This window comes from Vidua macroura, chromosome 17, assembly GCF_024509145.1.
Source record: "Vidua macroura isolate BioBank_ID:100142 chromosome 17, ASM2450914v1, whole genome shotgun sequence".
Lineage (NCBI taxonomy): Eukaryota > Metazoa > Chordata > Aves > Passeriformes > Viduidae > Vidua > Vidua macroura.
In genome coordinates, this window is record NC_071587.1 from 14719686 (window position 1) to 14740458 (window position 20773).

General features: G+C 44.7%; 1 protein-coding gene across 3 annotated transcripts; it reads right to left on the bottom strand.

Moving 5' to 3' along the window:
- Nucleotides 1–312: 312 nt before the first annotated feature.
- SLC9A8 (solute carrier family 9 member A8) lies at nt 313–20641 on the bottom strand. 3 transcript variants are annotated; one of them, XM_053993078.1, is made up of 16 exons: nt 20559–20641; nt 19490–19668; nt 19094–19174; nt 14995–15053; nt 12431–12514; nt 11386–11487; nt 10555–10589; nt 9840–9983; nt 8476–8614; nt 7190–7295; nt 6929–7045; nt 6106–6188; nt 4807–4918; nt 4176–4396; nt 2967–3113; nt 313–1745 (listed from the first exon to the last, which is right to left on the bottom strand). In XM_053993078.1, exons 1-16 carry the CDS (start codon nt 20564–20566, stop codon nt 1614–1616), a joined length of 1749 nt encoding a protein of 582 aa, XP_053849053.1. In that variant the 5' UTR covers nt 20567–20641; the 3' UTR covers nt 313–1613. The 3 variants fall into 3 exon arrangements, with proteins under 3 accessions (XP_053849053.1, XP_053849054.1, XP_053849055.1); XM_053993079.1 differs by lacking the exon at nt 20559–20641 and adding an exon at nt 19778–19884; XM_053993080.1 differs by lacking the exon at nt 313–1745 and having other exon boundaries at nt 3005–3113; nt 4176–4365.
- Nucleotides 20642–20773: the final 132 nt, after the last annotated feature.

Here is a 20773-nt window from a genome sequence, read left to right on the forward strand (position 1 = left end):
CAGCAGCTCCACCACTGAACACCCGAGGAGAAGCTCTCAGGGACCTTCCAGCCGCTCCTGGGTGTAAGGGTGAGAAACGCAGCAGAGTGATGGGTAACTGAAGTTTAATTCAGTCTAGAAGGGTGACAAAAAGGCCGATGTTCACACAGATCCCCCCCATGGATGAAACAAGCACCCGTGGCTTTCACAGCCTGCTCAGCCCCAGCTGTGTGCGTCCCAGCTCTGGGACAAGCAGTGAGGCCCTTGCCACAGGCAGGGAAAGGGCAGCAGGAAAGAAGATGTGGTATTTTGAAAAACTGCTCAGACAACAGGTTCAGGATTCTGAATACATTCTTGAACTTTTATTCTCTTGGTAGGTAAGCAGTGGATTAAAAAACTCAGTAGCAAAACCAGACCAATCTCACATCTTCAGAAACAAACATGTGCATTTGCATGTCAGATTTGGGTGCTGAACTGTAATTCACATCCTGACAGTGGATATGCAAATGACCAAGGAGGAATTAGGCAGTGGGAGCAAACTGCTGCATGTGTCACCATGGCAAATGTGCAACAAACACGTTCAGGTGTTGGCAAAGCCAAGCAGACACTGGGCCATGGAGAACAAATGCAGTGGTAACAGATTCTGAAACAGTGTAAGCAGAAGAGAAAAATGGGTCAGCTTAATGGCAGCTGTTTGGCACTTCCCAGCAGAGGCTGCTCCAGCCACGTGCAATATTAGTCTTCAGTACCTGGATTAGATTTTGTAGGCTCTTTTTCCTCATGTACGTCCTGCTTTTGCTTTCATTGAAGCTTAAAATTTCCACTGGTGAATTCTGGAGTGTTAGGGACACTTCATAAATTAGGCAAAACAGAAGCTGCTCTTTTCTAAGATTTGAAGCCAAAGTGCCAGCAAGGAGCAACTAACAATTATAGAAACCCAACTGCAACTGGCTTTAGCCAAAGAAAAGAAACTACGATTTCAAATGCAGTTCTGTGCTGCCACAGACCCTCACTTCCCCAAAACCATGCTATAATCAGTACTGTGGATTAGATCCCTTAGTATAAAAACCAAAAAATCCCATAGAACAGAAATCAAGGATTTCTTAAGTGACAAAACTACATTTTCAGAGGTGATTCCCTGTATGTGCAACATCTGTTTCTGTCAAGGTATGTATCTTTTCTGGGTTCAAAATGTGCAAATTCCATAAACTGTTTCTTCCAGTCAGATTCCCTTACTAGTGCTGAAACAAATTCACAGTATAAACTGTCAAGACTCTTCATGCTGTGAATGAATATATTTTTTTATATATATATATAAAAGGTAAAGTGCAATTCATTCTGTTTTGCAGAGCCACACACAGGCCCTCTACTGCAGCGTGTGGTCGCAGCAGGATTTGGGATGGGAAGGAGCCCATCCCCCTTAACAATGTCATCATTTCATGGCAGATGGTTCTGCTCTGCAAGGGGCTGCACGGAGTTTGCTATGCAGTGAAGTCTGAGCAAAAGGTTCTTCCTTCAGCCCACCCAGCCGTCTGACCCTTGTGGGTTTCCCTTCCTGAACAGCAAGAGCAGAGCCGTGGGTTTCACGGAAACCAGGAGCACAGCGTGAAGGTGCAGCCTGGGCCCGGGGAGGCTCAGCGCGCTCCGGCCCCGCTCTGCTGCAGCAGCTCCTGCTCGTCGTCCTCGGAGCCCGAGGGGCCCTGCCGCACCTCCTCGTACCACTTGTTGGTCAGGGTCTTCATCTGGATGCGCCCGTCGTGCAGGTCCTGGGGCAAAGCAAAGCACAGCACACAGCACTGTCACCTGCAGCGAGAGCCCCCGGGCCAGGGCTCTGCAGGGCCAGGGCTGCTCACGTCCCTCAGGACAGCATCCGCTCCTGCCCTCTGAGCACGCACTGCCTCCTGCTTCCCAAAGAAAACACTCATCAGCTGCTCAGTCAGCAGTTATTGCTACAGATGACACTTTGGATGGCAGGTATTTTCACCTGTGTTCTCTACACAGCCCTGCTCTGTGTGTTTCAACAATCCTCATGTTGTCTGGAGGGCCTGGCTTTGACTCTCCTCCTCGTGTTCCCAGGGACACTGGGAAGCTTGTGGCCGTGGTGATTCACATGCTTATTTTTCCAGCCTTTGGTTGCAATCTGGATGACAGCCTGTGCTTTTGGCTACCAACTACAAATCAGATGCTTACTTTGGTTTCTGGTTTTGCAATAAATGACTTTAGTTTTTGTAGGAAAGTGCTGAAATGATACTTTTGAAAAGTACAAAACAAGAGGAAAAACAGTAATTTTGAGCAGGCTAGGAAGATGGAATGTGCACTTACACAAAATTATTTACTCCACAGCCAAAATGCTTCCATGGGAAATTGGAAAAACAGTGAATTTTGTGACTAAGGGGCCTCAGATTTCTGAAGCATGGGAGTGAAAAAGTATTTACACTTTGGGGCCACTCAGTCTTAAATTACTGTCAGGTGTTGTTTTGCATTTACAGCCTCAGAGCCTTGTCTCTGGGAAGTGAGCAGTCTGGAAAGCACAGGGTGCACTGCTGGTGCCTATTTCCAAGATAAAAACTGCACTCTGCAGCAACAGCACAGCTCCAGGAGTCCCAGGACCACTGACAGTAAGAGGCAGGAACTGTGTGTGACAGCACTTCAAAAACTCTGCCCGAGTGGCAGCAGCTTTTTCTAGCAGCAGCAGCAGCAGCCAGTGACTCCTGCTGCCCTTCATGGTTCCCTGCACGATTAAAGGCAAGCTCAGCAAATCCACACACCAAGTTTAACTGGGGGAGCTCTGAGATGCTCATCTAACCCAACTTACGGAGCAGCTGCTCGTTACAGCTGCTCTCTCTATGCATGAGCAATGCACAGATGTCCCACTGTCCCTACACGAGTCTGTGGCTGCACGATGAGCCCTGTGTGGTACTGAGGACAACAACCAACTTGAACAACTCGACCAGTTCCTCTTCTTCAAGAAAATAAGAAAGACTTACTTCTTGTGTGAGTCTTCTGGTGAAGAAAGGATTCAAATACTCGACATCAAGCCGCATAAACCCTTTGAGGTTCTGGCGCTTTATGTACTGGGCTTCATATTCCTCCTCCGTGAGCTCTGACAGATGCTCCGATTCTATGGTGTTTCCCTAGAAGAATCACAAAGATGGGAATAACCCGAGAGAAGTGGCAGTCATCCCACCTCCTTGCTTCAGCCCCTGCTCTGTGGTCTCCCTCATCACAACCAGTTGCCATGCTGGAACAATATGGAAATGATCCCCATCCCAGCCTTGCAGGGCTTAGGACTGTATCAGTCTGCTCAGCTGTTGAATCCCAGAGCCACCTGGCCTCCCTTTCCATGCTGAAAGGGAAAAGACCTCAAATGTTCCATGTTTTGTATTGTCACTATTGCTGAGAACAGGTTTCTACTGTGCAGGTTTTCTCTTGTGAGCTGGACAATGCTTTCATCCAGCAAGCACCACTGCTGTCATTGTCCCACTGAAAATGAGCCTGTCAAACACGCCCTGTCCCTGCACTTCCTTGTGTGGACAGGGCAAGGCAATTCTGAAGACTACAATCAACCTCATGCAAAGAGAAAATGTTCTTAAGATCCTCCAGAACAATACCCTGCATATACTCTTCAATGGTTTAGAGAAAAACAGGCAAAAAATGTTCTGTGATACTTTTTATTCTCATCTTTTGCACAAGAGGTTCCAGAGTGGCTTTTGGCTTTGTCAGATCTCTTGCTTTGCCAGAATTTACTTTAAAATAAAGTCCAGTTAGAGAAGGGCTATTATTATGACCCTCTCATGGCCTTTGAATTTTTCAAAATAATTTCCATCTGCCTTTTATGATTAATTTCCACCTCACATTGTACCAACTACTTTCTCTCTGTATATGACTCAATCCGCTATTATCTGCTTTTCCAGGGATTACTTTAATTTATATAGATCAACCTGTAATTGGATTGAATTAAGAGACTATTTCTCCTCCCCTTCTCCAAACACATATTTTGTACAAACACTAACCAAACTCTGTCTTTGGGATATTTTAAAATTATATTGCTTGGCTTTGTCCTACTACCTTGGCTTCTTCTACTGCCTTCATCTTACTTTTTAGTAAAAAATCATGTACTAGTCCTGAAAAATGTCTAAACTGAAAAAAACCCCCACCAAACCCCAGTGATGCTCTGAATGAAACCCCAAACAAACCATCTTCTCTGTCTTGCTAAGATTGACGTCCTTCTTGCTCCTCTTGCGTGGCTTGGAGTCCTCGATGTCCACGAGCCGGATGAGGGGCATGGTTCCCCCTCCCAGCAGCAGGATGGTGAAGAGCACGATGATGATGGTCGTGGTGCCGATGAGCTGCCGCTTCTCGATGGGCTCCAGGCCCAGGTGGAGGCTGAGGGCATAGGGAATGGCACCACGTAATCCTCAGGGGAGAGAACAGGGCAGCAAGGGAGAGTCAACCAACAGCAACGCCTGAGCACCCGGAGAACCCAGCAGCAATTCTGCACCCTCTCAAGGGTCTCTACACTCCTGTGCCCGTTACCCACCACTTGGCTGCCACCCTAAAACAAGCCTGTGCCTTTCAGACACTGCTGTTCAAACCGTGGAGCTGTTGGGCCTAGGGAGACAAGCAGCCTCCACGCAGAAAAGCTCTTGTGGGGCTCCAGCACAAAGGGGAAAGAGAACATTTCCTTGCACTTGGGTTTCGGAATAGTGCAAATGTTCAGCTGAGTTTTTATCAACCAATGAAAAACCAGTTCCTCCTTGAGTGGGCCACACAGTGAAAGAGATGAAACATTTTTTCTGGTTCTCAGTATTCTGAGCTTTAACTTACCACTAAACCACATGATAAACATCATTTTGGGAGTGATTTTATGATCACGGAAAAAGTTGAGTAGGTAGGAAAGTGGAAAAATATTCACTGCTCTACCAAAGAGAACCAGCACCTGAAAAACAGAAATAAAAGCAAAAGACCATTTGATGTGTTACATCCACGAGGCCCCAGTTGCAGCTGCTTTTACAGGGGAAGGTGAATATGCTCTTTCTGCTCACAGGCAGGTGTGCTGCTCCATCAACAGAGAGAACCCCTCAGCACAGGGCATTGTGGAATTTTGCTCCTGAAGTATTTTCTCTGCTTAACTGAAACTAAATCAGACCTGTCACTGATGGAGACCAGGCAGCTTTACTTATGATAAACAAATGGAACCCAGGAGGCATTCCAGGGAGACTACTTTGGGTAAAAGTGCTCCTCAGCTCAGTCACTCAGCTCCTTTAATCATTCCCCTGGTGCAGCAGGCAATAAGGTATTTCTATTGTCTCCCTGTGGCCCAGTTGCTCAGAAAGGCCAGGAGCCAAACAAATAGCACGTCAGCCTGTTTCTCAACATGTCCCTGGCTATGGCTGTAAAACATACCCCACGCTGAAGCAACACTTTTGAGAGCAGAAAAGAAAAAAAAAAGCAGACTGTTGATTTAATGGCAAACGATTAACAAACAGAGAAAACTTTAACTCAGAGAAGGGCAAGGTTTTCTCAGAGCATTGTTTTTAAGCTCCACTACAAACAGACCTTGATAAGGTAAATATCCTAGAATTAGTCAGCAGGATCCTTGAAGGGCTGTGCTGTTTTCCTTTATGAATCACCCCAAAATTACACAATTTGCATTACACCTGAGAGAGCGATGCCACACAGAAGAAAGTGTAACACCTTAGGTATATATTAGACAGGGAAGTTGTGTGCAATGCAGGCAGAGCAGTTCCCTGTGCTCTGGGGAAGCTGTAGGTAACAATCCTTCCCTTGAACCATGCACTGAATGGGCCAGTGTACACTGCTGTACACAACTGGAAATGGAGCCACATTGCCCTCCCTGGACTCTGCAAAAGGGAACACACTTCTCATGCTGATATTAACCATCATAATGGCAAGTCCCATGTGAAACATAATTCACAGAGTCGCTGCACCAAGGCCCACTGAAATCGGTTTAAAGACAAAGAATTAGGAAAGGAGACAGAGAATTTTTTATAAAAACCTATAAATCATAACAATTATTCTAAATTTTTTTAACTGTAAGGTGTTTCCCACTTCCCCAATACCAAAAATGCATCTAAAAAGATATGGAAGAAAGTAAATACCTACTATGCACCAGATGACAAAGGACATTTCAAACTTGTGAGGAAAACTAAAAATTGACAGGCCAAGAAATGCAAAAACACACGTTTCTGAAAAAGAGAAATTACATTTAAATAAACAATTCTAGAAAACCTTTTCTACTCCTGTTATTAATTACTACATACAGTACATAAAATGGGATTTCCTGACCAAACCCTGGACAGCTGCTGGTGCTCACTAAGGAGTGGTTAGGTTAAGTTCCCTCTGCAGCAAAGCCACCCCCTGATCACACTGCAACCTCCTGCAAACAATACAGAATTCATTCATGGCAGCCCCCAGAAATCAGGGACATGTTTGTAATGCAGGAACATGTCATTTCTCCAAAGGTTTGGTTTGCAAAAGGAACTGGAAAGGCTCTAGGACTGAGTTGCTTGTACCACTACCTCCAAAAATCTCCGTATGTGAGGTTACTGTTTTTGCAAGTAGCTTTTTATATAAAAAACCATAAAACAATACCACTCAACCCCCATCTCCTAGAACTAAAAACAGACTAGAGGAAGACACGAGTCAGAGATCTCTATTTGGCCATCAATCTTATGGCAGATCCTAGCAGGAGCCTGCAGGATGGGAGAGAGATTTACTGCATGTTTTATCCAGTGTGGCAGGAAAGGTGACTTTTGAGTGCCTTCCAGCCTCCACTCTCGGGAATTCCTCTCTTAAAGACAAGCTCCATTGACACACAAATGCCTGGATGCAAATTCACACCTCTGCTGCTCCCAACAGAATCACCGTTCCATGCAAATGAAATTTGGAACTATTACTACTAGATTTGATAGCAGGCAGCACCTACCACACATGAAAGCAACAGTTCTGAGTGTCTGCTGCATCAGGATCTGTGTCACTGGGGACAGGTTGTGGTGTGTGTAGTGAGACATCACGATGCCAGAGAACAGGATTGCCATGATACCTGTGGGCAAGAACGTGGCAGCCAACAGGAGACTCTGCAAGGATTTACTGCTGAGACCCTCCAGAGTAACCTTCTCACAAGGCAAAACTGCTTCTACAGCAACACCAAGATTTTAACATATCAAACAGTGTGGTCAGAACTCACCTGAGAGTGAGATCCCTTCTGCAAGTCCATAAGGAAGGTAGGCAAAGATAATCATCATCCCAAATTCTAGGGAAGGTGTCTTCCTTAAATCAATGTGCTTTAGTACGTACACATGGAAATGTTATGGAAAAAGTAAATTATAAAAGAAAGAAATACTTTGATGTGTTCATTCCATTACAAAAAAAAAAAAAAAAAAGATTATGCTTAATGTACTTCTCTACTGAATAGCCATTAAAATCTACATATTGGCCTTCAACTCAAGAATGGAAAGATTAGTAATTTCTTATGAGAGGAATGTTTCTCATAGAAGCTACTGCTGGTAGAAGTTTATCAGAAGACAGAGCTAGAGACAAAAAAATATCTCTTACTGATGTTCCTCTACAATACTGATAAAAACAGGTAAATCAAATACTTTTGAGGCACAAGTAACTGTAAAGGACAAATAAGCTGCTCTTCTCTTTCACTTAGTATAATTTAGATATGAGTCAAAGAAGTGTTGAACATCTGTCTCCCTCTTTTGTTGTGATGTATGGAATAATTTCAAAGTTTGCTGAATTAGGCTGATGAATCAAAAGGGGAAATAAGTCTGTATTTAATCAAACACTCTATTCCTCTTGTTTACAAAAAAACTGTTTGGCAGTGCGTCCCAGCTGATACAGGTACAGCTGTACAGCCCTGAGCTCACACAGTGAAGTCAGAGCTAGCATTAAACAAGCCCAAAAAGTAACAAAGGTGTCTGGGCTACAGCAAACAGCCTCCCTGATCTCAGCAGAGCAGCTCCTGGGCTGTTTAGCAACCAATTCATGGCAGTGGAAGAGGCAAAATATAACCCAGGGTAAATCCAAACAGAACAGTGTCTGCATTCAGCTGCCTGCACATGATCCATAGGGACAAACGAGCTGGGCTGACTCAAAGGCCCCCGGGAAAAGCAGCTTTTATTTCTTTTTAATTAACTGTTTTATGTATGTAAAAAGAAGCCATATGCTTGTTAAAATGGATTGGTATTGAAATGGAATTAATATATTTTGAATTTACAAACCAATTACCGTATCTTATAACACTCCAATGCACATAAGCTATTATACAACATTTCAGACCTTAATTATGTTCATAAAAATTTGATGCCACTTTTAATACACTTCCATGCACACTAACATAAAACCAAAATAATGTCTAATAAGAAATATCCTCCAAGAAATGCTGGAGAAGATGGGAAGAAAACTACTACTAGAATGTTGCAGTTCACCAATGTATACATATATATCACCAAAATTAAAAAAGGATATTAATGCAGAAATAAGACCAGTAAGTGTGCCAAGTGCTGCAGAGCCAAAGAACATCTTGAGAAAGTATCCCAGTGCCTGTAGAAAAGTTTGCCATCCACTTACATCTGACATATTTTCCCTTGTCAAACCTTCTGCTGTGCTAGATACAATTAAAAGAGAAATAAAATGAAATGGTTATACATTCTAAGCCTGTATCTAAAAATATCAAACATCTTTTGAGCATAACAACAAAAAAGACTCCCATTTCTTTGTTGCTACCACTCTTAAAAGGCTTTTACTGTGATATATATAACAAGAGGAATGTCAAAAGATGTTAAATCAAGCCTCAGTGTAATCCCCAAAGGGAAACCTAATTCTGCTAAAAATCCAGCCTTGCTCCTCTGAAGAATCCCAGAATGGCGTAAATAGGCTATGGTGATGCCCAGTATTTGAAAACAACCTTCCAACTTGGAAAAGGAAAAGAAAACACATTTTACAGTGGTAAAAACTCATGTGATCCTCTGAGAAGAACAAATGAAGAGGAAGAACTCTCATCAAATATTTAGGTGTGGATGAGAGACAAGGTCACTGAAGGAAAACAAAGCAGCTCTTTGCAGGAAAGGAGAGAAACCTCTTTGAATTTCAGGAGTGTATTTCATGAAAATTCTCTGCAAAGAACACACAGATTCTAGCTAGTGTTTTCTTTGGCTGCTTTTAGCCTTCAGTATCTTCCCTGAAAGCACCACAACTGTAATAAAAGCAATTAATTCATTAGAAGATTACTCAGACTTCACTACCTGCTTGGCACAGCTGTTCCTTCTATACATTCACAGTCACATCTACTGGCTTCAGCAGTAAGATGAAGATATATCTATGCATTCTTTGCTCTTTCAGCTTATCACAGGCACAAGATAAGGATACTGGATGTTTCCCATGGTAGCCCCAGCATAAACACAACCCCACTGCATGGACATGCTGTATTCCTCCCCAGCCACAGCAGGACTCTGGCACAAGCCAATGGCACGGAGAGAGCAGCTCTGGGAAGGTGAACATTTCTGTGCCTGACAGGTGACATGTGGGGCTCCTGCTGCCAGCACCCTCAGATGGAAAGAGAACTGACAATAATGCAATCAGAAAGCAATCAATTGTCTAGGGTCAATGAGATAAGGCACTGAGGCAGGGGTAATGAGGCAACCATTTACTGCCTTCTGCCCGTGCAGTTCACGTTACAGATTGCTTTTTACACAGAAACACCAAACAAGATTCAGCTTTACCCCTGAAATACACAATTTGTTCCAAAGGAAGATGGAAGAGTAGACCAAAACACTAACAGAAAATGATGTAGTTACTGTTTCCATAAACATGTGTGGCTCCAGTGCACTTACTTGGTCAGGACAATTGAGACTGCATCGTTGAGAATACTTTCTCCAAAAACCAACATGTTAAGCACAGGATCCACATTAAGGGCATTGAAAATGGCAATAGTAGCCACGGGGTCAACTGCAGATATTAAAGAGCCGAAAGCAAAACTGGGAGAACACAAAAGAGGAAACTGGATGAAAGAAAAGCACCTACTTAGTATCTTACATGAACAACAGTAACAAAGCCCATTTGTGTTACAGTTTCTACACAGTGATAAGAAAGTACTTTCTTTCCAGTCATAAGAACTCGGCCACTTGCCAGGTTCTTGAAAAATTTACATTATTGATACTGAAAAACTTATTCTGTCCTTTAAGAGAGGATGTGGACAAGGAAGTTATACTCTTATCACATATATTAATAATACCTACTAATCTAGGTTTACAGATCTTAAAAGTTTGGTTAAAATACCCAGTATCTCTCTAAAGAAATCACTGAGCACAGAACAGAATAGACTAGAATGTAAAATAATGGAATATAATACAGTACTGTTTGGAAATAAGGATGTAACAAACAGGGTATAGAAGTGTTCCATCTACTTCTCAGTCTCATATACAATGTTGAATCTCAGCAATCTAAACACTGACCAAAAGAGGTGGCCAGCTGTAGTGCATTTCCCACCTGCAGCTATCCTGAAGAAAGCTTTATTTCATATACTACACCATTTCCCCAAGAGCTTACCTGTCTGTCATGTTGAGTTTATAAATTACATCAGCCTGAAAGAATAGGTAGAACATAATCACAATTAGCTGTGGTGTTCTTCTGTTCTTAAAAACCAAACTATTCATCAAATCCTGAGTTCATTATTAAGAAAAAATCACAGTAATGATGTTGTCCAGTTTAACACTGCCCTCAAACAGTAATCTACTGCTACAATTCTGGTCACCCAAGATCAGGGAACTAGAGCAGAGTAACCAAGACATTCAGAGGAAGAGAAATCTGAGTGGCAAAGAGGAAAGTATAGGATGTTTGGCCTTCCAGAATGAAGTCAGAGAGAAAAGATAAATATCTGTGTCTACATGTAACCAATGGGAAACACCAAACCACAGAAGCAAAAAAAAAAAAAAAACCAAAAAACAATTGTAGAGTATAAGATGGCTCTAGAGAACACAGGTTTTGGAACAGCCTTCCAAGAAGAAGACTGTGGAAGTTAGAAAAAAGTAAAATTCACGTCCTAATTGCTTTTCCCATGACACATGCTGTGTCACAGAGTCACAGAGCTCGGGCTGGGAGGGAACCCTGAGGTCACCTTCCCCTCCCCTCCTGCTCCACAGGGCCCCTGGAACACGTTACCCAGGATCGTGTCCCGAGAGCTTTGGAGTACTCCCAGGGAGGGAGACTCCACAGCCTCTCAGCAATATCCATGGAAGGGGGTGTCTAACACTGCCTTTGTGAGAGCAGAGAACTGCATTTGTGACCCAGGAATTCACTTTCACTCTATTTGTCTGCTCTTGAAAAAGGGACTTTCAAACAACCAGCCAGACAAACTTAAGTGCTTCAAAGCAGTCTTACCCGGCCCAGGAAATAGATTCCTCCACCTACAATGAAAGCTGATATTGCAGTGCCAAATACTGAGAACAGAATGATGGAACCAATGTTCTGAAAAAAATTACCCTGGAACACAGTAAAAAAACAAGTAAATTAGTACAAATGGCCTGAGGGAAAACTCATGTTTGGGTTTCCATTTAATTAGATTCTAACCCACAACTGGGTTTCTGATTACAAAGGCTCAGTTTGGTTCCAGGTACCCCAGGACACATATCCACAGCATCTGCTTAGAGAGACTGCAGCTCTCTTGAGGACAACAGCAATTCCTCTGATTCCCAGGACTGATTCCCAGTCTGGCACCATAACAAGAACCCAGTCCTCATGCAAACAGCTGGATATCCACCAGCACTTGGGACATACTCCCCACCTGGCAAAAGTGTAAGTTAATCCCTCTGCTGGAGCTAGGGCATGTGAAAAAGGCTTGTACACTTCCCAGCTGCTAGTCCATTGCCTGTGATTTTGTATGAGAAGGTCTCCAGTGCTGGCAGCAGCTCCTGGCATCAGCATGGCCTCTGCTCCCTCTCTCTCCTGCAGCACAGCTGGAGCAGAAGGGCTGCACAAGGGAGCACCAAACCCTCGGCCAGCACGAGAGCTGTGAGAAATGCCCACGGAAACACGGGCCCCCAGGCAAGGGTCACAGCCTTGCACACATTTTCCTCTTCTTCAGCTGTGGAGTGACCCCACCTTTCCCACTTCTGATCTTACACCTTCCCACTTCTCCTCCTCCACAGCAGCCCTTGTACAGCTCTGGTGAGGTAAGAAACCTCTCCAGCCAAGGAAAAGCTCGCCTGTGCTGTACCCAACACCTTGCCAGCACTCAGCTATCAGCAACAAGCTACACTCCCTGCACTCTGGGGTGAAGAGGTTTAAATTTTGCACTCTCCATTCCCTAATGATTAATATAATGGAATTTAATGCAATTATCCTAAGCTTCATGGAGATAACTAAAAGCAGAATCAGTTCCAAACAAAACCTCAACATCCAAAATGAGTGTCTGGCAGGGGCTGACCTTATGCAGTGAATATCCAGATTCAAATATAATAGGCGGAAGCAAAAGCAGAAAAAACATATTTGGACGAAACATTTCTTCTTCCTGCAAAAACAAATCATTATAATTTCAGGGATATCATCATTATTGGAATAACATCAAATCTTCCAAAAGAAAAGCTATTAAAAAAATAGTGATGGAAAATGAAAAATCTTTCTCCCTTCTTATCATGAAGTAGAAGACTGAAGAACAGTAGACTATTCCAGGGCTGCTACTTCTATTGGTCTTTTTCAATTCAGTGATAGAAAATTAGGAGTTACTTATTTTAAATTATTGTCTCCAAAAAAGATGCATAGGAAACAGGTTATTTATGGTAAAGGAAAAATCTTTTGTTTCCACAAAAAGTATTCCCACTTTATCTGAGAGTCTGGAAATCTGTAAGGACTGCCAAGGAACAGTGACCAGTTTGAACAGAACAGGTTAATTGGGACCAAGCATTTTTTCTGGAAAACTCATCACCTGACAAGAAAATCACATCATCAGCCCAGTGCCCCTGCAGGTGACCAGGCTCAGGTGACACACCCCTGAGGGGCCTGAGGCTGGATTCTTCTCAGCAAATGTAATTTCTGCCTGAATTGAATGGTACTATTCTGATGGTTCCTTTCTGCCATCACAGTGATATAAATGGAACCCACCATGAGGTAAGATGCTATTTTTTTGTGTCCTCAGTCTTTGTCACTTATCTCATCCCCTGGCTAACACTGCTCATGCTGTACCCCCAGCCTGGCACCCTGGTTTTTCTGCTGACAGAGCAGGCACAGAAGGCAACTGAATCCCAGCTGAGGGGCCAGTCTCTTCACCCACCTGTTTCCTTTCTCCTGTCACATCAGAGCTGTCACCTCCACAAGCACCAATTAACTTGTTTAAACCCAGGGTAAACAGCTGATGGACTGTTCTGTTCTAACACCAGCTTCAAAACAGAGGTACTCATCTCTTTAAAGTCTCCTTCCTGCCTGTACCACTGATAATCATCTTAAAGGATTTGGGGGGCTTAGAAAACAAACCTCATCCTTTGGAGAGAAACGCTGCAGCCCCTGAGTGTGCACACACAGCCCTGAGTCAGTGGCTGCCACTGCCTGCTCCTGTCACTGCCAGCACTGCAACTGCACCACAGCAAACCCACAGGGCTGGGCCACTGCACCCCATGAAAGCCCTGAAACCAGAGCTGGACAGGGAATGGGGAACAATGGAAAGGAAGCCCTGTGTTTGTGCTGCACGGAAGCAGAGGAAAATACAACAGGAGGACTCTGACTATCAGCTGTGCTAGCCAAGAACTACCAGCAAGCACAAGGTCTTAGTGGTGAACCTGAAGGAACACTTAGTAAGGCGTGGTCACCAGAAATTACAGAGCAAAGTTTTCAGGGCAGGGATATGATCCAAGATTTGCTTTGTACAGGGATACAGCCTGCAGTTAAATATTTCGTTTTTTCATCTTATCAGATAAACAAAAGATATTTAGTACATTTGGAACCATTTATAACCACGTTATAAAGTCCATAATTATTGATTAGAAAATTTCACATCTAACATTACAACAGCCTATGTTAAAACATAAGCTTTATTACAGTTAAAATAACTCAAATAAGTAAAAAATAATGTGATATCTGTGGCCTTCCACCTTGGCTGACAACATGAGCAAGCACAGCTCCCCAGTGCCTCCCAAGATGTGACCAACACTTCCCAGAAAACCCTCATGTAATTCATCAGCTCTGATCAGTATTTGCCATGTTTAGAGAACAAGTGCTCCTATCAGAGCATGAAGCTTTCTTTTTCCTTCTTATGTGCATGATCGTACTCAGATTATTTTATTTAATCCATAAGAAACTAATTTAAAATGCTGATCTTGTGGCCATTGATTTTCAATTTTAAGTCAAATCCAGTTGACACAAATCATGAATGAAAAAGCACTAACTACTGCAGCCCCCACTGCTTCTAATGACTCCATATGTAAAAATGAAATATTACAACACAACTGCTGAGCTTTGTAATTGTTTAAACAAGTGTTCACGGAACCAGTGTAGTTAGTTGACAAAAAAAAAGTATAATATGTAGTCCAAAAGCTACATCAGATTGAAAATCTATGCATTTTAATGTATTTCAACTAAGGAGAAAAAGATCTTTCTTTAGGGCAATAACTGCCAAGAAATATAAAACTGCAAGCTAGGATTAAAATCCACTACTTAGACCAAGATGTTCAGCTGGCTGATAAAAATCCTGTTTAGAACTGGCAATTCAAATCACTGTGACTTCAATCAGTTCACTGGTCTACTAAATTATTTGGTGCTGTGAAACAAAATCACAGTTTAAATGCTGCAAGATTTTAAATTAAAGCAGGAATAGTGAAGAGTTCATTGCTTTGATAATGTGGATGAACAGTAGGAGGCAAAATCCTTGCTTCACTGGAGACTTCAGCTCTTGGAGAAACTTCTGCCAGGACTTCCCCCTAAAACATCAAGTATTACAAAGCCTTTCTCGTAAGATTTAGAGATTTTTCTACAATTAAAAATTAATTGTTACAACTATACCTTCCAGTTGGCCAGCTTTTGAGCCTCTATGATTTTTATAAAAGCTCCCATAAGGATACCTAGGAAAGAATAAGAAAACATTCTGAAATAGCAACAAAATGTGTCACTGTTTATCAGCTCTCCCAGTTTTACAAGTGAAAACAAGGCAAAACATAGTGCAGCAAGTTAGTTTCATTCCCAAACCATGAAAACACTGAGTGGTTTTGGGTTTAATCCCCAAATACCCAGTTTCCAATACATTACATAACTGCAGAGTTTCCCTGCACAACAGATTGTCTCTTGGGATATCCCAACTCCAAACAGACCTACTGAGAGTGTGATGCTCACTGGTTCAGAAAGATAACAGGCTTAACTACTCAAAACCATTTCTCATCTAAGCTGCATTCAAATGAAATTTCACCTTTCTTGCTGAAGAATCAGGAAGTTATGAGTTAGGCATCTGTGCTTCATGTCACTTCAATATTATTTGCAGTTAAAGCAGCTTAAATGAAATCAGTCTTCTCCACAGAAGTGAATTTTGTTTGAATGAAATCATAGCACTTTCTGGCAATGAAGAAGGTAACAAACTCTGATCAGGGTGGAGACGCTGTCAGAACTATTTTCCAAATGAATTACACACTGTTTTATGTCATGCAGAAATAATGTGAATACAGAAGATAGAATTTTATCAAGGCTGCTGCAAACTCAGTGGTTAAAGGTTATCGCACTCGTTCCTCCTATACATCTTCAAACATAAAACTGTAACAAGATTTCTTCTGGAAGTCATGAAGATAACTCATGAACTGTCATTAATTGTTTTCAAGGAGTTATAGGGAACTTGTCTTTAGCCAGATTTCAGATCTGTGTTTCTGCACAGTTGCATTTTGTAATTTACAGAATGGAGACTTCACAGTCAAACACTGGGACAGAAGTCAAACACTCCAAATGAAAGGTACAGAGTGTCTGAGAAGCTTGAAGTATGCTTTCCTGTAACTCATGTTAAGTGTGCTTTTCTGTAACTCATGAGACCTCCTCTCATGCTGTAGCTAACAAAAGAGTCTCACAAAGAGAATCACATGGATTACTGCTGATGGATGTGTCACACACACAAAGCCATGAGGCCTAAGCCTTCTTTTATACAGAAATCTGGGAAAGCATTGGTCCCAGAGGGTAGAAATAATTGCTCCATGAAATGGTTTCTATGGAAAGGAAGAGGAAAACATAAATGAAGGAACATCAAAGGTCTGCTGTTCCTTGAAGGACAGAATGCAAATACAGCCACTCACATGCCACATACATTTACAAACTACCCTTCCTTTATTACTAAATGAATGAATGCAGGTTTAGATCAGCTGTTTCTATTAAATCAGGCAGGTCAGTTTTGTCAAGGGGCTAATTAGAAGGGTAAGTCTATAACAGTTAATCTATACCTCATTTAAAAAAAAATGTATAGGCATTTTCTTATTGCAAACAACCTTTATTTTCCCTGAGAACATTAAAACTCAGTAACAAATCAAAGAGAAAAAACATTTCTGGAAACTATTTTTACCAACAAAGTTCCAGCAACTTATAAAGATGAGGATCAAAATCCAGCCTCAGAGAATGCACTCCCACCCTGTCCACCAGGAGAGACACACCCTCTAGAAAACATAAACCAGAAGCTTCCGAGCAGCTTAGACAATGGCAGGAAAAACACTTGTGAAAATCATACTTCTCTTCTCTGCTGCCACTTTTATTAGCCTTCAATAACTTCCTGAGAGGATTTGCTTAATTTACAAGTCAAAACAGGACACACCTCACTTCTGGCACTGCTGGCAAAACTGGATACTTGAAAGTCAAGCTGTGCTCTTGCAGCTGTGCAGAGCATTAGCGGGACCAGAGGGTCGCTGAGCAGCTCTGAGCTGGCAGCTCCAGGGATCACACAGGTGCTGGACTCTCACCAGGGCTGAGTACTGCAAATGTGACTGAGCCTATAAACCAACTACACGAGGCTGAAGTGACACAGGACATCTGTTACCTGGGCTGCTCCTGGCTGTGACTCCCTGCTGACGCACAGGGATTGCATCTGCTGCTATCACATCACCTCACTGGGGGACAGATTGCTGTGGTCCACCCCAAAACCCAACTGAGCACATTCCTGCACGGCCTCTGACCAGGACAAAAGAGATGGAGCACTGCTCCTTCTGACCCACCCTGAGCAGCAGCAACAGCCCTGGCAAGGAGCTTTCCTGCTTCTTGAGCAGGATTTTGTTGGGGCTCACAGGAGCACAGCGCACACCAATACTAAATCCAACAGCTAAAACCCTTCTCCTGCAGCTGAGATGCCAGTAACAAGAAACAGAAAGAGGAGAATGTCTGTGCCCCTGCTGCTCTGCACAGCTCAGCAGGAGCAGGGACACCTCTGCTCTGCACTGCCCAGGATACACAGAATGATTGCAAAAAAATCCCAAACTATGCCAGCAAGAGCAATCACTACACTGCTGCATTTTATATTGGGGATTATGTTTAAATTTAGATTAGCTATTTAACAGCCATGTTAACTAACCTGATCTGAAGCCAAATCCACACCCTGTACTTGGTTTTTTGTGTACAAAGGGGAAGGATACTGAAGGGACAGTGATGTCCTTTTGGCACCTTTCAGGACACAGGGAGATACAAGACATCTCACCTGTCCACGGCAACAACGTAAGGAGGGAAGGAAAGAGAAGTGTGTCAACAGTGAACCAAGCACTGGTCCTGCGAGGATGACAAAGTGAGTCAGGATGAGCTGCAGCAGCTCTGATCTGTGCCAGGCACAGAACCATAAAGGCACAAAAGTCTGATGGATGATGCTGCTATGGAGATGAGGGGTGTGTGCAACACCCAGCCCTAGGACAGGATCCTCACCCACCTGTTTGTTCTTCTGTTGAACAGAAATACTGAAACTCACATAGGGCTTTGTAAGTGAATGCTGCTTGAAGCTCCAAAATCTACTATGTGAGAAACATGATGTGGTTTCCAGCACATAGTTATCTACAAATCCAGGGAGTCACACTGCTGGAAAACATGCTTCTCTTTCTGCCAAGTAACAGCTCCAAGCTCTTCTCAATCTAGCACCTGAGATGCAAGGAGATCCCTGCTTTCCAGGAAGCATAACTTACTGATGAACACCACGAAGCTCACTTGCTCCAACTGAGAAATTGTAAAAATACAGTTAAGAAATATGAGAGAAGGTACCAGCCTAGCCCAAAATCAAAAAAAATCTACCTGCACAACCAGTAATATGGTCCTTTGAGCTGCCTCAGGATTATAACTAAGTATCTTTGTCTTCTTGTTGTATTTTTAGAGCAACTGTCAGTGAAAGCATCACCAGCAAGAGAAGCAAAAATATCACAGAATCTTATAGACAATTCACAGCTGAAAAACTGGTGCTGGGAACACTCAGAACAGGTTCTTTAAACATCAGACAGAAGTAGGGAAAAGAATGTATTTGGCCTGATTTTCTCCTCATTTACACATTTATAAATCAGGAGCAACAGCATACAAATAAATTAAATTACCCTGACATAAAACTATAGGCTCAGAAATACTCCAAATTTATTCCAAACTAAGTACACACTTGATCCCCATGAAGGGTGACACTCTCATAACTCTAGCCATAGGAAGAGCTCCTGTCATGGTGCTGCTGAGACAGTTAAGGATCTGGCAGTCCAGGTGAGTTTTTGGGATAGCTGCAGTCCCCAGCTACATTGCAGTCCCACACTCACAATAAATCAGACATAAATCTGCCAACACCAACATCAACACATGTACCACCTCAAAGGGAAGGCTGGAGCCTCACGACAGGGAGTGCTGCACATCTTGTCCTACCCTGAGGATGCAAACCAGAGGAAGATGCCAAAGTACTCGGGTAGTGACATCTCTACAGGTGTCATTTTCCTGGGCCAGTCTCTGTGTGTCTGCTCATTTCTTTATTCTTCAATCAGTTTAACTCTGTGAATTACTTGTTTTCTTCACTGCATCCAGTTTGCTGTATCTTACTAGGGATGGCTAACACACAACAGAGCATTATGTCCAGTGCACACAACTGACAGTGCCTGGATTAACACAAATCCAACATAAAAGTGTCACGGTTACTCACCTAAGGAAACAACAGCCACACTCTCTGGTAAAAAATGAAGCCGGTATTCTATCAGTAAATGCACCAATATGATGCAAATAGCTGTGAAGGAGAAAAAATGGAGATTCAGGAGTGCTGGAAAAGAGTAAAATATACTTTTAAGTAGTATTTTTAAAATACACAAGCAAACTTCTCCTAATGATTTAGTAGACTTCACTCTGGCAATAAACCAAGAAGCACCAATGTAAGCAGTGGCTCCCACCACCATAAATGCTCTAAATCCCTGTGCCTGTGCAAAATCCCACTTCACACAGAGAACCAGAGGAGAAATAAACCACTATGATTTTGAGTTGGCCTATGTCCTCAGACACAGACTACAGTTAACAGAGAGTAACAGACTTTCAGGTCATCATTCACCTATAACAAGAAGACTAAAAAAAATCGTCATGCCACTGGACTGCTCCTCTTGCTGTGCCTGGACTCCAGTCTGAACTGGAAGGATGGGCCTGGGAGGTGTAGGTGCCACCAGCTTGGTCGTAGCAGCCAGCAGAGTGTGGAGGGTGGCATTGATGACTTCATGGGTGGCGTTTGCAGACCTGCCAGGACAATATAATGTGTGATTATACTGGATGGGAGCAGCACAGCAAAGCCCACTGCAGACAGGCACACACACCAGCCCACCGCCAGCCCACACGGAACTCGTACCGGTGACCAACTCCTCACGGCCGTGTTTAAAAGCTCCCTGTCAGACAAACTCTGGGGGCTCCTGCTCACGGAGCCGACTGCCGCTGAGCGCTTCACGCACCAGCCCCATCCCGCCGTGCGGCGGGCGCGACCGGCGCACCCGGGCGAGCGCGGCACGGCCCCGCCGCCGGTGCCAGCGCCTCGGGCCCGGCGGCCCGCGCCCTCCGCCCCCAGCGCCGAGCCCTCGGCACCGCTCAGCGCACCGCTCATCGCGCGGCACCGCGCACCGCACCGCGCACCGCACCGCTCATCGCGCGGCACCGCGCACCGCACCGCACCGCGCACCGCACCGCGCCGCACGGCACGGCACCGCGCACCGCACCGCACCGCTCATCGCGCGGCACCGCTCATCGTGCGGCACCGCGCACCGAACCGCACCGAACCGCACCGCACCGCACCGCGCACCGCACCGCACGGCACGGCACGGCACCGCTCATCGTACGGCACCGCTCATCGTACGGCACCGCGCACCGAACCGCACCGCGCACCGAACCGCAAGGCACGGCACGGCACCGCGCACCGCACCGCACCGTTCACTGCACCGCACCGCGCACCGCACCGCGAGCCGCTCCTGAGGGGACAGGCACCCCCGGCAGGCACGGCACGGCACAGCCCGCCCGTGCCCCGCAGCACGAGCGATCCCGGCCGGCACGGCGCGGCGCGGGAAGGGATGGGACGGGATGGAACGGCACGGCCCGGCCGTGGCCCGCAGCCCGGGCCGCCCCCGCGGCCCCGCACTCACTCCGCCATCTTGCCGGGCTCGCGCTCCCACGGCGCCCCGCGCGCCGCCGCTTCCGGCGCCGGGGCGGGCACGTCCGGCCGCGCGCGCCGGCTGCGGACCGGCCGCGGGGGCGCGCGCCGCCGGCGCGGCACGTGACAGCGGGCCCGCGGCGCGCGCCCGGCACGGCGCCCCCTGGCGGCGGGGCAGCGGCTGCAGCGCCGCCATCGCTGCTTGTC

What these genes read in the sequence shown, in the direction of transcription:
- SLC9A8 (XM_053993078.1), bottom strand. An exon ending in TTTTAGTCTTCTTGTTATAG is followed by an intron (nt 19,175 to 19,489) that starts GTGAATGATGAC and finishes TCTCCTTCACAG; the next exon opens with CTATTTGCATCATATTGGTG. An exon ending in AAACTCAACATGACAGACAG is followed by an intron (nt 9,984 to 10,554) that starts GTAAGCTCTTGG and finishes GTGTTCTCCCAG; the next exon opens with TTTTGCTTTCGGCTCTTTAA.